This window comes from Budorcas taxicolor, chromosome 9 (assembly GCF_023091745.1).
Source record: "Budorcas taxicolor isolate Tak-1 chromosome 9, Takin1.1, whole genome shotgun sequence".
NCBI lineage: Eukaryota > Metazoa > Chordata > Mammalia > Artiodactyla > Bovidae > Budorcas > Budorcas taxicolor.
The window spans coordinates 30795712-30808544 of record NC_068918.1 but is presented as its reverse complement, the minus strand read 5'-3'; the positions used below and the strand labels follow the sequence as shown (position 1 = coordinate 30808544).

The 12833-nt window shown below is 43.0% G+C and overlaps 1 protein-coding gene and 1 long non-coding RNA gene across 2 annotated transcripts in view; one reads left to right on the top strand and one right to left on the bottom strand.

Moving 5' to 3' along the window:
• The window catches only part of LOC128053274 (uncharacterized), a 29129-nt gene extending 23200 nt beyond the window's left edge, over positions 1 to 5929 (bottom strand). The window contains exon 1 of the long non-coding RNA XR_008199912.1: positions 5781 to 5929. This is a non-coding gene — a long non-coding RNA (uncharacterized LOC128053274). The remainder of the gene's footprint in view (positions 1 to 5780) is intronic.
• Positions 5930 to 6386: 457 nt separating this feature from the next.
• On the top strand, positions 6387 to 12623 carry MFSD4B (major facilitator superfamily domain containing 4B). Its single transcript, XM_052645605.1, is given in 5 exon segments — positions 6387 to 6437; positions 8127 to 8295; positions 9592 to 9708; positions 11355 to 12571; positions 12573 to 12623. Coding segments are annotated over 5 exon segments (1605 nt in total).
• Positions 12624 to 12833: the final 210 nt, after the last annotated feature.

Below are 12833 nucleotides of genomic sequence, written 5' to 3'. Positions count from 1 at the left end.
AGGTAACCTACGGAATGGGAGAAAATATTTGCAAACCATGTATGTGAGAAAAGGTTACTCTCTAAAATATATGAGAACTCCTACAACTCCTGTGGTACCTGCCGTTAACAGTAACGTACTGTGCACTTAAGCATTTGTTAAAAGGAGGAATGAAGCAACCCTAGACGAATCTGCAACCATCTACAGGCAGAACCTGAAATTTTAAGAAGTCTTACAAATGACGATACTGTTTGATATTCTGTGTTAGTGGTTGGACAAAATAGTTAAGCCTTTTATATGGTTTTAGTTTCCTTATTTGTAAGCTGGGACTAGTAATAACTACTTTTCAGCTGAGAGTTATATGGAAAGTGCTTCAAGGTTTCATATGCTCCAACAAGTAGTAGCATGGTATGTGTACATGTGTATATGTGTGAGTATGTGCTTTTCCCTAAATGTTTAACAGTAAAATCACCTTTAAAAAGGAAATATAGGTCCATAATCCCTTCTCTGGCAGCCTTGGTTGCATGTTTCAGAATCCAGTTTTTTTTTTTTTTTAATTATGGGAAGGTACTATAGCAATATATTGTTGATTACATAATACTCCCAATGGGATACATAATCAAACATTAATATCACATTCCCACCAAATAAATAAAAAATCATAAACAGCCTCATATCAGCTTGGGTCAGGTTTTACTGCCGATTGAGTTTTTTTTTTTTTTTACTAAGTATTAAGATTTCATTGTATCGGGTCTTTGTTGCTGTGTGTGGGGTTTCTCTAACTGTGGTGAGTGCGGGCTACACTCCAGCTGTGGGCCACCAGCTTCTCTTGTTCTGGAGCCTGGGCTTCGGTAGGTGTGTCACGGGGGCTCAGCAGCTGTGGCTCTCTCTCGAGTCGGGGATCAGTGGTTGTGGCGCATATGTTAGCCTGTTTTTCTCTGCAGAGTCTACAGTAGTCATACTCTCACTTTTGGTTGCTTTGTTTTTATGATCCTGATTTATTGATTTTGGCTAATGATAGTACAGTACAGCAAAGATTTCACCTGATCAGCACAGGCTAGGAGACCATTATGACAGTAGATTCAGAGAGTCCTGCAGCCCTGTTACAATGCATCCAGCTAAAGAAAGTTTTAAGTTTATATTTTTAAAAAGAAATTAAGAATCAGTAACTTTTGATTTTTAATAAGTTAATTCCATCAAACAGACACCAATGTTAGGTCCTTTCAATGCTGTTTCTAACTTTTCAAAATACATAGCACAAACATGAAAGTTATCTTACTGAAATTAAATCTTTGAGTTGGTTTTAACAGGCTGGGCTTTTAGTGATGAGGTTAAAGAATGATCGTTTAGTGTACTGATAGAAATAGTCATGATGACACCTACTTTTTCATGATGCACTTTAAGCACTGATGAAACTTATCTGAGAAGTAAAAAGGATGGTCCTTCCAGAGAATAAAGATTAAATAGGTCCTAATAGTGATATATAGTCCCTAATCATAATCCAATTTCTCATTCTTATCCAAAATAAAATTTTAAGTTGAAAGATGAAAAATCTGCCTCCCTGTTGCCATTTCACAAATATGCCAAGGTAGTATCCTACTAGCCACTATTGCTGCTGCTGCTGCTAAGTCGCTTCAGTCGTGTCCGACACTATGCGACCCCATAGATGGCAGCCCACCAGGCTCCCCCGTCCCTGGGATTCTCCAGGCAAGAACACTGGAGTGGGCTGCCATTTCCTTCTCCAGTGCATGAAAGTGAAAAGGGAAAGTGAAAAGGGAAAGTGAAGTCGCTCAGTCGTGTCCGACTCTTCAAAACCCCATGGACTGCAGCCTACCAGGCTCCTTCGTCCACGGGATTTACCAGGCAAGAGTACTGGAGTGGGATGCCATTGCCTTCTCCAATATATGCGTTAGTATACTGTATTGGTGTTTTTCTTATTGTGATTTTGATTTGCATTTCTCTAATAATGAGTGATGTTGAGCATCTTTTCATGTGTTTGTTAGCCATCTGTATGTCTTCTTTGGAGAAATATGTGTTTAGGTCTTTTTTCCCACTTTTGATTGGGTTGTTTGTTTTTCTGGCATTGTATTGTATCAGCTGATTGCATATTTTGGAAATCAATCCTTTGTCAGTTGTTTCATTTGTTATTATTTTCTCCCATTCTGAGGGTTGTCTTTTTACCTTGCTTACAGTTTCCTTTACCGTGCAAAAGCTTTTAAGTGTAATCAGGTCCCACTTGTTTACATTTGTTTTTATTTCTGTTACTCTAGGAGGTGGGTCATAGAGGATCTTGCTTTGATTTATGTCATCGAGGGTTCTGCCTATGTTTTCCTCTAAGAGTTTTATAATTTCTGGTCTTACATTTAGGTCTTTAATCCATTTAGCCACTAAGACCCAGATATTTATTTTCTTCATAAATTGTCATAGATGTTGTAAAATATCCATTTTTCCCCCAAGGGAATCAAAACTATATTTATTTAAAGAAAGGCCCATCAATGTTTTTATTTTTCTTGAATTGTCTCATGAAAAAAAAAAATTATCCTCAGTAAGAGTCTAAAGAGAAACCTGCATGAAGCAATGTCCTATTTTAATCACCTCTTTTTAAAAAATGGTGGTGAGTGACCTCTGGAGGCAAGTGGAGAAAGTATCCTGCTCCTTTCTGGAGTGAAGTGGGTAGAATGAGAAAGCAGATCTTTCCCTTGGAGGAAAAAAAAAAAAATTATTTTGATGTTTAATTAGGGTGAATTAAAACATTTAACTTTAAAATTAGTTTACTGAACCTCAATGCAGGGAAGCCTGGAGTGATGCAGTCCATGGGGTTGCAAGGAGTCAGACACAACTTAGTGACTGAACAACAGCAACAACAACCCTCAATTCAATTACATAATATTTATAAAGTATATAATACAATGCCACAGGGGAGAGAGAGACGTAAGGTCCATACTTTCCATCTTACTGAGCTTACAATCTCCTAGGGAGCTAAAAGTAAGTGTTGAAACAACCGTAACACAAGCTAGAATGTTTAGAACATTCAGGGGTAGCGTGGCTACACAGGAATTCAGATTTTTGGTTAGGCTGTTCAGAAAAAGTCTACCACATTCAGCAAACAGTTACTGAAGACATATTGTGTCCCAGGCACTATGCTAAAGACTAAATCAGACATAATCACCTCCCTTTGGGCATTCCTGGTATAAAAGGGAAGTTGACACATAAATGGGAAAATCCTGTATTTATGGACTCATGCATAATTCTTATAGGCCACTGGCTACTTCACACAGAATTTTCCTATTTATGTGTCAGAGGGGAGCTAAAACAGAGCAGAGACTAAGAGGAGGGTCAGAAGAGGCTTCCTAGAGGAGGTGACACACCTCAGCTGACTCTGCAGATTGAAGACAGGGAGGCAGAGTGCTGGTTCAGCACTAGCGCCCGAAGCCTGCTCCAGCCCATCTCCGCTCATGATGAAATACAGACAGAAAGTACTCGAGGACTGTGAAAAGTCAACAAAGGAGCGGGGAATCGAGACTTAGAGAAAAGAAACCTGCACGGCAACGAACTGCCTGGCTTTCCCTGCCTCTTTTATCTTGTAGCTGTGTTCTGAGTAGCTAAAACTCTGATGGAAACCCCATCTTTCTGGTCCAATGAACTGAGAAATGGAGACTCTGTGGACTGGAAAGTGAGTGGGGAGGGGAGGAAGGGAGAGCTAGAAAAGGTGACCCCTAAAATTTGGTGTATGAACCATCTAAGCCCCTTGGGTGTGCCCCTGTGCATGTGAGAGGCGCCAAGCAGCACAGCAACAGCTCTGACGACTGGTCTGAGAGGTAAACCACTGCCCAAGTCTCAGATGATCCCGGGAATGCTGCATGTTCGGGACTGGCCCAGAGCAGCACAGCACGGACTTTGATACCTGAACTGAGATTGGCACCGTCACCCACAGAAGGCTATAGGAAACTTGCAGCCTGAACTTAACCAGGTTGACGGCCTGCTTAAAGAAACATTCTCCAGAGGATTTTAACAGGACCCAGAGTCTGCACAGTGTAACTGACATATGTCCAGGATACAATAGAAAATTACCTGTCATACAAAAAATCTAGGAAAACGTGACCAAATTCCAAGGGGAAAATGACAAGCAATAGACACAAACTCTGAGGTAACACAGTTGCTGGAATTTTCAAACACTCTAAAGCAGCTATTATATGCTCCAGGAGGTAAAGATGAATGTAAAGATAGGCATCTTTAGCAGAGAAAAAGAACCAGGTTGGAATTTTGAACTGAAAAGTACAATAACTGAAATAAATTCACTGGATGGGTGCAACATACTTGAAGATAAAGAAATCAACAGTGCTTATCTAAACATCAAAAGGGGCTGCTGCTAAGTCGCTTCAGTTGTGTCCGACTCTGTGCGACCCCATAGATGGCAGCCCACCAGGCTCCCCCGTCCCTGGGATTCTCCATGCAAGAACACTGGAGTGGGCTGTCATTTCCTTCTCCAATGCATGAAAGTGAAAGTGAAGTCGCTCAGTTCTGTCCGACCCTTAGCGACCCCATGGACTGCAGCCTACCAGGCTCCTCTGTCCATGGGAGTTTCCAGGCAAGAGTACTGGAATGGGTTGCCATTGCCTTCTCCAAAACTCAAGAGCAGAGGTGGAAACAATGGCTAGGAAAAAAAAGGAACATGAGCAACAAGGACCTTTGTGACTATATCAAAAGGTCTAATGTATAAGTCATTAAGAGTCTCAGAAGAGAAAGAAATGGAGGCAATCTGGATTTGCCCTTAGCAATTTGGACCTAATCTACCTCTCCCATATCATATCTTATTCTTTTTAATATATATATATGCCTTTTGTTTCAACTCCATTAAGCTTAGAGACATATTCCCTGACTCTGAAATCTAAAACAGGTTCTCTTAAGTCATAGCACCTGTACTTTCTGATGTACATGGGGAAAGTGCTTAATGACCAAATCGATGAAGCTGGGCTGCAAGGGAAATGATGACACTCAGATGTGGTATAATTGGGAGCCTACCGCGGATGAGCTAAGGATTAATTAGGTGGAATTAACAGATAGAACTCCAGATAGACGACAAAGAGAAATACACTTTTGGTCTGTCTGGTCAAGGAGCAAAAGGAGACAAAAAACTAAAGTGGGATACAGAATATAAGGTTTTTCCTTTTCCGCTGGTATAATCTTATCCAGTTCAGTGCTTAATGCTCAGTCGTCTCCGACTCCCTGCGACCCCAAGGGGTGCAGCCGGTCAGGCTTCTCTGTCCATGGAACTTTCCAGGCAAGAATACTGGAGTGGGTTGCCAATTCCTACTCCAGGGGATCTACTCAGCCCAGGGATGGAACCTGCGTCTTCTTAATTCAGGGATTCTGCAAATCGATGCCCTGGCTCCACTTCCTTACAACAATGGAAATATTTGTAGAGATTGGGGCGAGAGTGTGCTGGAAACCGCAGCTTTGGCTCCAGATTTCTTTTTGGAGCTAGTATTACACTGTTTACGAACAGCCACTGATTCGCTCACTGACCTTGGGCAAGTTGTTACTTTCTATGACTCCACCCTCCTATCTGTAAAACCAGGATAATATGGAATTTAGAGTGTTGTTAAGAGGATCAATTGAGATCATACACGTGAAAGTTTACATAGTGGCTCAACAAATGTAGAGTGACAGGTGAACGGCAGAACTCAAAGGAACTAGGGCAGGACTTCTGTAAACTTGCATAAGAGAGAGATCTTGGGAGTTCCCTTGGCCCCACCCGCCCGCCCCACGCGGAGACCCAGGGAGCGGGCGCGAAGCCATACCTTGCGTTTCTCGGCCAGCAATTCCTCGTGACGGCTCGGCTGCATTTTACCTCCTAACTCGTCCCAAGCTGCAGCTTCGCTGCAGCTTCAGCTCGCTCCGCCACGGGGCGCCCGCCTGCAGGGCCTCTGTGGGCTCAGCTAAGTGTGATGTTGAGGCCTGAGAGAGACGTCGGGTCTCCTGGGCAACCACATCAACTTCCGGTTTGGGGAGGGGCCGGGGTTGGCGAGAGGCCACATTTCCGCCACGTGATCTGCGCAGGCGCCCTGCGTGAGGGAGGGCGCGCGGCCGCATCCTGCGGCGGCCGGCGCGTCCCGAAGTTCGACTCCTCCGCCCGGACTAGGGCCACCCCCGGGGAGGTGGCGCCAGCCGGGACCGCAGGCTCTGGAGGCACGAGGCCGGGGCAGGGTGCCGAGTTCCCGAGGCTCCGCTGAGAAGCCGAGCGGTAGCGAGACCGCTGCTCGGGAGCCGCCACGATGGAGCTGGAACTGGAACCCTGTGGGGCCGGGGCCCCGGCTGCCGGGCAGCGGCTTCTCCAGGCCGAGGCCCCGGCGGACAATGAGCCGGAGGCAGTGGTGGGTTCCCGGCGGAGCGGCCGGGCAGACAGCATGCTGCGCTGGTTCATCACCGTCCTCCTGTGTGCCGCCTTCCTGGGGCTGGTGAGAGCCGGGGCTGGAACCCTCCCAAACCGAGACGAGGGCAGACGTTCTGCAGAGAACGCGGCCTTCTGTGCTCTTGTCTCCGCCGCTTGCAGACTCCGTGACCTTGGGCTCATCCATCTGCCCGAGCCTCAGTTTTGCAGCCTGTAAAATGGGCACAATTGCGATTTTTCGAGAAATATTGTCAAGTGTAAAATAGATTTTCGTAATATATAATGTCATCCACTTCCAGCAAACCTTTCTACCTCTCCTCTGTGGGGTCAGGAGAATGCAGGAGGGGTCGCCAGGTCTATAGCCGCTCACCCAACCCCCAAATTATTGCACAAAGCTGCTTTATTGGGTTCTTGTCTTCGTTTGACTGAATTGACCCCTTATTCTTGCATATGGGAAAATAGACCCAGACAGGAAGAGTGACTTTTTCGGACCACACAGCCGGTTAAATGGTTGAGCCAGGAATGTTTCCTAGTCTGCCTATAATCTTATGTAAAACAAATTTTCTGATCCTTGAATGTTTTTCCCAGAACAAAGTGCAAGGCTAGTTTAGCCTTTTGCCAAACGTCTTGGCCGTCGTTTTCTGGAATAAGGCGGTTACTTTATTCCAGAAAACTTCCCTTAGTAGCTTGTCTTAAATATTGGGGTCTTGGGGAGTTGGGAGGGTGAGTTCTCTGAGCTGTCACTTCTGGCCACTTAGTATCTTTCCCTGAGGTACAGTTGATTGTTAGAGTATTTGTATTTGAAGAAAAGTCAATGCAAACGCCGTTCCTCGTCCTGTTAAATGCGTTGCAGGTGGGACTAATTTGGTTACAGCGGGGGCACTGCCTTCCGTTCATGTATTAGTCGCTAGCTCTGTGCCTGTGCCCGCGTCCTGGGAGGGGCTACATCCAAGCGTTTAGGGCAGAGTCGTGCAATTAGAATCCCTTATTCTTGAAATGTAGACCGATTGGAAACATTTTTTTAAGTGTCCAAGGAATTTCCTGTGAAAGCCAAATGCAGCCCCTAATTTTTGCTAAAATTGCAAGTCTTGGAATAAAATTTCGTTTTTAAGTCCGGTGCATGCAGGTGTATGTAATATTGTCTAAGAAAGCCTTACAGACGGTACCCCTGAGGCTTTGGTTTTCTTGGAAGAAAAATGTAGATTGGGAAACGTTCAAATTGTTTCTCTCTTCATGTTTTATATGTATAATTTTAAAGAAGGACCCTATGTACATCCAGCAGTTCTGCTGTTTTACCAGCATCAAAAATGGGATACTGTTTTGATGGCTTGAAAACTTAAATTTTTAGCATCACAATTCTCGTGTTATTTGTGCATGCAGTGTGTTTCAGACTACTTAAAACTTTCAAAAACGTTTTTTAATGTTACATTTTACTGTCAATAGAAATACTGTAGTCTTTTCTGGTATTGTTCAAAAAGGAAGCCGAATTGCACCAAAAAGCTAAAAGAATTAATTTTTTTAAAGTTCAATTTGAGAGTTGTCAGGATGAGAAAAACCACAGGATTTGACACACCAGAAATAGTCTGTAGCTCTAGTAGTACTATTAGTAGGTTCATTATGAATTTAACTGTGGGACTTAATCTCGTACGGTCCGTTGAAGTCCCCTCCTCCCTTTTTAATAGTGAAAAAAGCTACCACATACATAGACATTATTTTATTGATTGTAAATAAAAACTTCTGTCTTTTTGAATTTTAGGGAATGAGTGTTGCTATACTGGGACCCACGTTTCAAGACTTGGCAACGAATGTGAACCGCAACATCAGCAGTCTTTCTCTGATTTTTGTGGGCCGTGCCTTTGGATACCTGGGTGGCTCTGTGATTGGTGGAGTTCTTTTCGACAGTATGAATCATTTTCTCCTTTTGGGTGAGTAAACGACAGTTTCAGCTTCTTTGAGACTTTCAAGGCATTTACAGTTTGCTTTTAAATATGAAACATACTGGCTTGCAGAATGGTTGACAGCTTAAAAGTAGTGTTTAGACATCCTCACTGAAAGCCAGGTTCCTCTGCTGCCCGCTCTCATCTTGGCAGTTGCTTGGAATCTGGGCTGGATGCCTCTGGAAATTTAGATGAGTACTAGTGTGTTAGCGATCCTTAGCCCTCCTGACCTTCACTGTGGTCTAGAAACCACTGCTGGATCACATGCCAGTTGTTTAAAGAGCTCTGTTTGTGAGTGTTTAGGGCAGATCTTCTGGGGCCATAGATGAGAATAAACTCCTCAGACCTGCCCAGACTAAACACTGGGCTGAGAACAAAGGTTGGCGGGGGGCAGATGGTGGGTGAAATGATGAATGCTAAATTTTTGTCCCAGCTGCTCCTTGTGGATGATCAACTCAAGCCTCTCCACCTCACTCAAAATAGATAGCAAAGCTTTTAACTTACTCTTTTTGGGATAAATTGACATGTTTAGAGAAAATCTGGGTGAATCTGGCAAAACTGCTTTGGAAATAAGGAGATAATTACTCTTGTTGACGAATGAGTAAATAATCCCTCTGATTTCCATAGTTGGTTGAAAGAATGTATTTCTTACATTTCCCTCCCTAGTCTTCAAACAAATCTGTTTATGCTCCATGCTCAGTTGATGAGTTGTGTCTGCCTCTATGTGCTTGCCATGGATTGTAGCCTGCCAGGCTCCTCTCTCCATGGAAGTTTCTTGGCAAGAATACTGGAGTGGGGTGCCATTTCCTACTCCAGAGGATCTTCCTGATCCATGGATTGAACCTGTGTCTCTTGTGTCTCCTGCATTGGCAGGCAGATTCTTTACCACTAGTGCCACTGTTTAATACATTTCTACTACAAACTACTATAGTAATTGCATTTAATTGTTTATCTTTATCTAAAAATCTCTTTAGGTTGTTAAAAAATAAATAATTTTTGAGCTATCTGGCTATAAAATTTTGCCTTGTGGTATAATGTGTGTTTTGATTATTAGCAGTACTAGAAGTGTATTTATATTAGAATAGCTTAAACTTTATAGTTCATAAAGATGATAGAAGCTTTTAAATGAAATAACTTCATAGAAGCGGAACCTTTCCTCTATTCATTACTCAACTTGAATTTGACCTGTTTTGCATTTTTGAGAGTTTTTATGATGTTGACTTCATCTATGACCCTTTGCCATAACTAGTGTTTTTCTTAGCTGACTTTGACCTTTCTTCTCAGGGGTGTCAATGTTCGCTACTACAGTTGGTCTTTATCTTGTTCCATTTTGTAAGACCGCAGTGTTACTGATCGTCATGATGTCTACCTTCGGTGTTTCAGTTGGCATTCTGGATACAGGTTAGTGAGCCCTTCATTATCATCTTTGGGAGTAGCGTCTTTCTACTAGAAAAATGGGATTCTCCAGTGGGTTGCCATTTCCTTCTCCAGGGGATCTTTCCGACCCAGGGATCGAACCCAGGTCTCCCACATTGCAGGCAGATGTTTAACCTCTGCACCACCAGGGAAGCCCTAGAAAAAGAGCAGATGGTATTAAATTGTCACTTGCACTGTCCCCTAAAATGACACTGACCTACTGTGTTTCTCATGGGGTCTCCCAGTCAGTACCACCCTTCTTGCTAGGTAGAGTGCCCGTAGTGAATTCAGAGGGTTTTGTTCTTTGAGAGTTTGTTGATTTACAGTATCCAAAGAGGAGAGGGGCCCCAGTGTGGGTGATTACAGTGCAGACGAGCAGGCTTTCAGTCAGCCTAGGTCTTTATCATTGTAATGTGGCAAGAATTGATGAATAAATAGATGAAACCAGGTTTGGAACCATTATATGGCTGAGGAAACATAGAAGCAGCTCTCCAATTTAAAATGCACTCTGCCTTTCAAACCAAGAAACCTGTGTTGTGTATTATTTCCCTTTTCCTTTTCTCTCAAAAGTTGCTGCCCTCGTGTATCTTTATTTTTTAAAATGTCCTGAATAATGTATGTGACATTCGTTCATCCCTAAAGCCAACTTTCTCCACCTCTTCCTTGGTATTTGATAGGTTGGAGAAATATTTTTTACTTTGGGCTTAATTTGGTTGTGAAATTACAGGATAGAATTGCATGTTTATGTGCAAATCTATTAAAAAGAAAGAAAAAAAAATATTATACCTTGTGCTTCTCGTCTTCACCCTGTAGACACCTAGACAGTGTGACCACAGGTGTTAGAAGGCATCCGTGTTACTTGCTCTTGTAACGGGCAGAATCCTGTCGTGGGCAGGCTTCTGAATATGGGTTTTGCGTCTGCTGTATACATAAATAATTTTTCCTCAAGTGACTACTGATTTCCAGTATAGAAAAATTTGGTTATTTGGCTACTATCTGATGATAATATATATTTAAAATATTTAGAAGTAAGTAAATATAAATATCCTTCCCTACCCCCACCCCTCCTGTGCCTGGTATTATTGTTGTTTCTAAGTTGTGTCCACCTCTTTGTGACACCGTGGATTGCAGCACACCAGGCTCCTCTGCCCTCCACTATCTCCTGGAGTTTGCTCAAATTCATGTCCGTTGAGTTGGTGATGCTATCTAACCCTCTCATCCTCTGCCGCACTTTTCTCCTTTTGCCTTCAGTCTTCCCCAGCATCAGAGTCTTTTCTGATGAGCTGGCTGTTCACATCAGGTGGCCAAAGTATTCAAAGCTGGTATTGGAACTGCATTGTAAAAAGCCTTGGGCTAATGTACTTAGCTCTAGGAGATAGGCTTTACTAGACTACAGAATTCCATTTGTGAGTGTGCGAGGTTCTAGTGCTCAGAGTTTCTTGGTAGTGTTGGTGAGTTAGAGTTGACTTAGTCATAAGGACTAATCGTAGAATTGACTTAGTTGCCACAGTTGATAACTTAGAATATTATCATTCTTGTGCCATGTAGAATATTTCTTTCTGATAGTAATGAACTGTTTTCTTTTTTGTCAAGTTACTATAATTAAATCATTCTCCATCTTTCATTGATAGGTGGTAACGTCCTAATCTTGGCCATTTGGGGGGACAAAGGAGCCCCACACATGCAGGCCTTACACTTCAGTTTTGCCCTAGGTGCCTTTTTGGCTCCACTGCTGGCTAAATTGGCATTGGGCACGACGGTGTCTGCTGAAAACCACACAGAGGCTGACTTTAACCAATCTGCCTTCAACCAGTCACCTGAAGCTGACTCAGAAACTCTATTTGGAATACCTGATGATATGAATTTACTGTGGGCTTACGCTGTTATCGGTGCTTATATTTTTGTTGTTGCTCTCTTTTTTTTCGCTCTGTTTTTAAAAAAAAGCTCAAAGCAAGAAAAAGCAAGAGCATCTGCTCAGAGGTTTCGAAGAGCCAAATACCACAATACCCTTCTCTGTCTCCTTTTCCTGTTCTTCTTTTTTTATGTTGGAGCTGAGGTAACATATGGCTCTTACGTTTTCTCATTTGCAACCACCCATGCTGGCATGAAAGAAAGTGAAGCGGCCGGGTTGAACTCCATCTTCTGGGGGACCTTTGCAGCCTGCCGGGGCATGGCAGTCTTTTTTGCTACATGTTTACAACCTGGAACCATGATTGTGTTGAGCAACATTGGCAGCCTGACTTCATCTTTATTTCTGGTCCTTTTCAACAAGAGCCCAGTTTGTCTCTGGATAGCAACTTCAGTGTATGGGGCCTCAATGGCAACCACGTTCCCCAGTGGAGTATCTTGGATTGAGCAGTACACGACCATCCATGGGAAAGCTGCAGCATTTTTTGTAGTCGGTGCCGCCCTGGGAGAAATGGCTATTCCTGCAGTAATTGGAATTCTTCAAGGCAAATACCCTGATTTGCCTGTAGTTTTGTATACCTCTTTGGGGTCATCAGTAGCCACTGCTGTTTTATTTCCTGTCCTGTACAAATTAGCCACCTTGCCACTTGATCGTCAGCGAAAAGAACACAGGAAAAGTGAGGACCAGAAAGCTCTGCTTTCTACCTCTGGGCTCAATGACTATGAGGAAGAGAATGAAGAAGATGATGCAGAAAAATGGAACGAAATGGACTTTGAAGTGATTGAAATGAATGATACAATGAGGAATTCTGTAATAGAGACCTCTAGAAATATTTTGATGGAGCCTACAGCTGAAGTTCCCAACCATTCCTACTCAAATGTGTTAATGTTTGAATCCTCTCCAGTTAATACTGGCAACTCCCCTGTGAATTACCTTGTAAGAAACCAGGACAAAAGGGACTAATGTGTTGAGAGGATGGATTATTTACTGACTCCTCAAATAGTCACCAGTTCACCAGTCAGAGCAAAGCATAACATATTTACAACAAGCTTTGAGGATCACAATTTCTAGCTCTGAGTATAGCAAATGCTAGAAAGTTTTGAAATGTTCTGTAATCCCCAGAGCCTTTCGTAAAGAACCAGTGATCTCATACAGCAGGATCCTGTTGTAAGGCTAGTGTTTGGTGGCATGTGGCTGATTA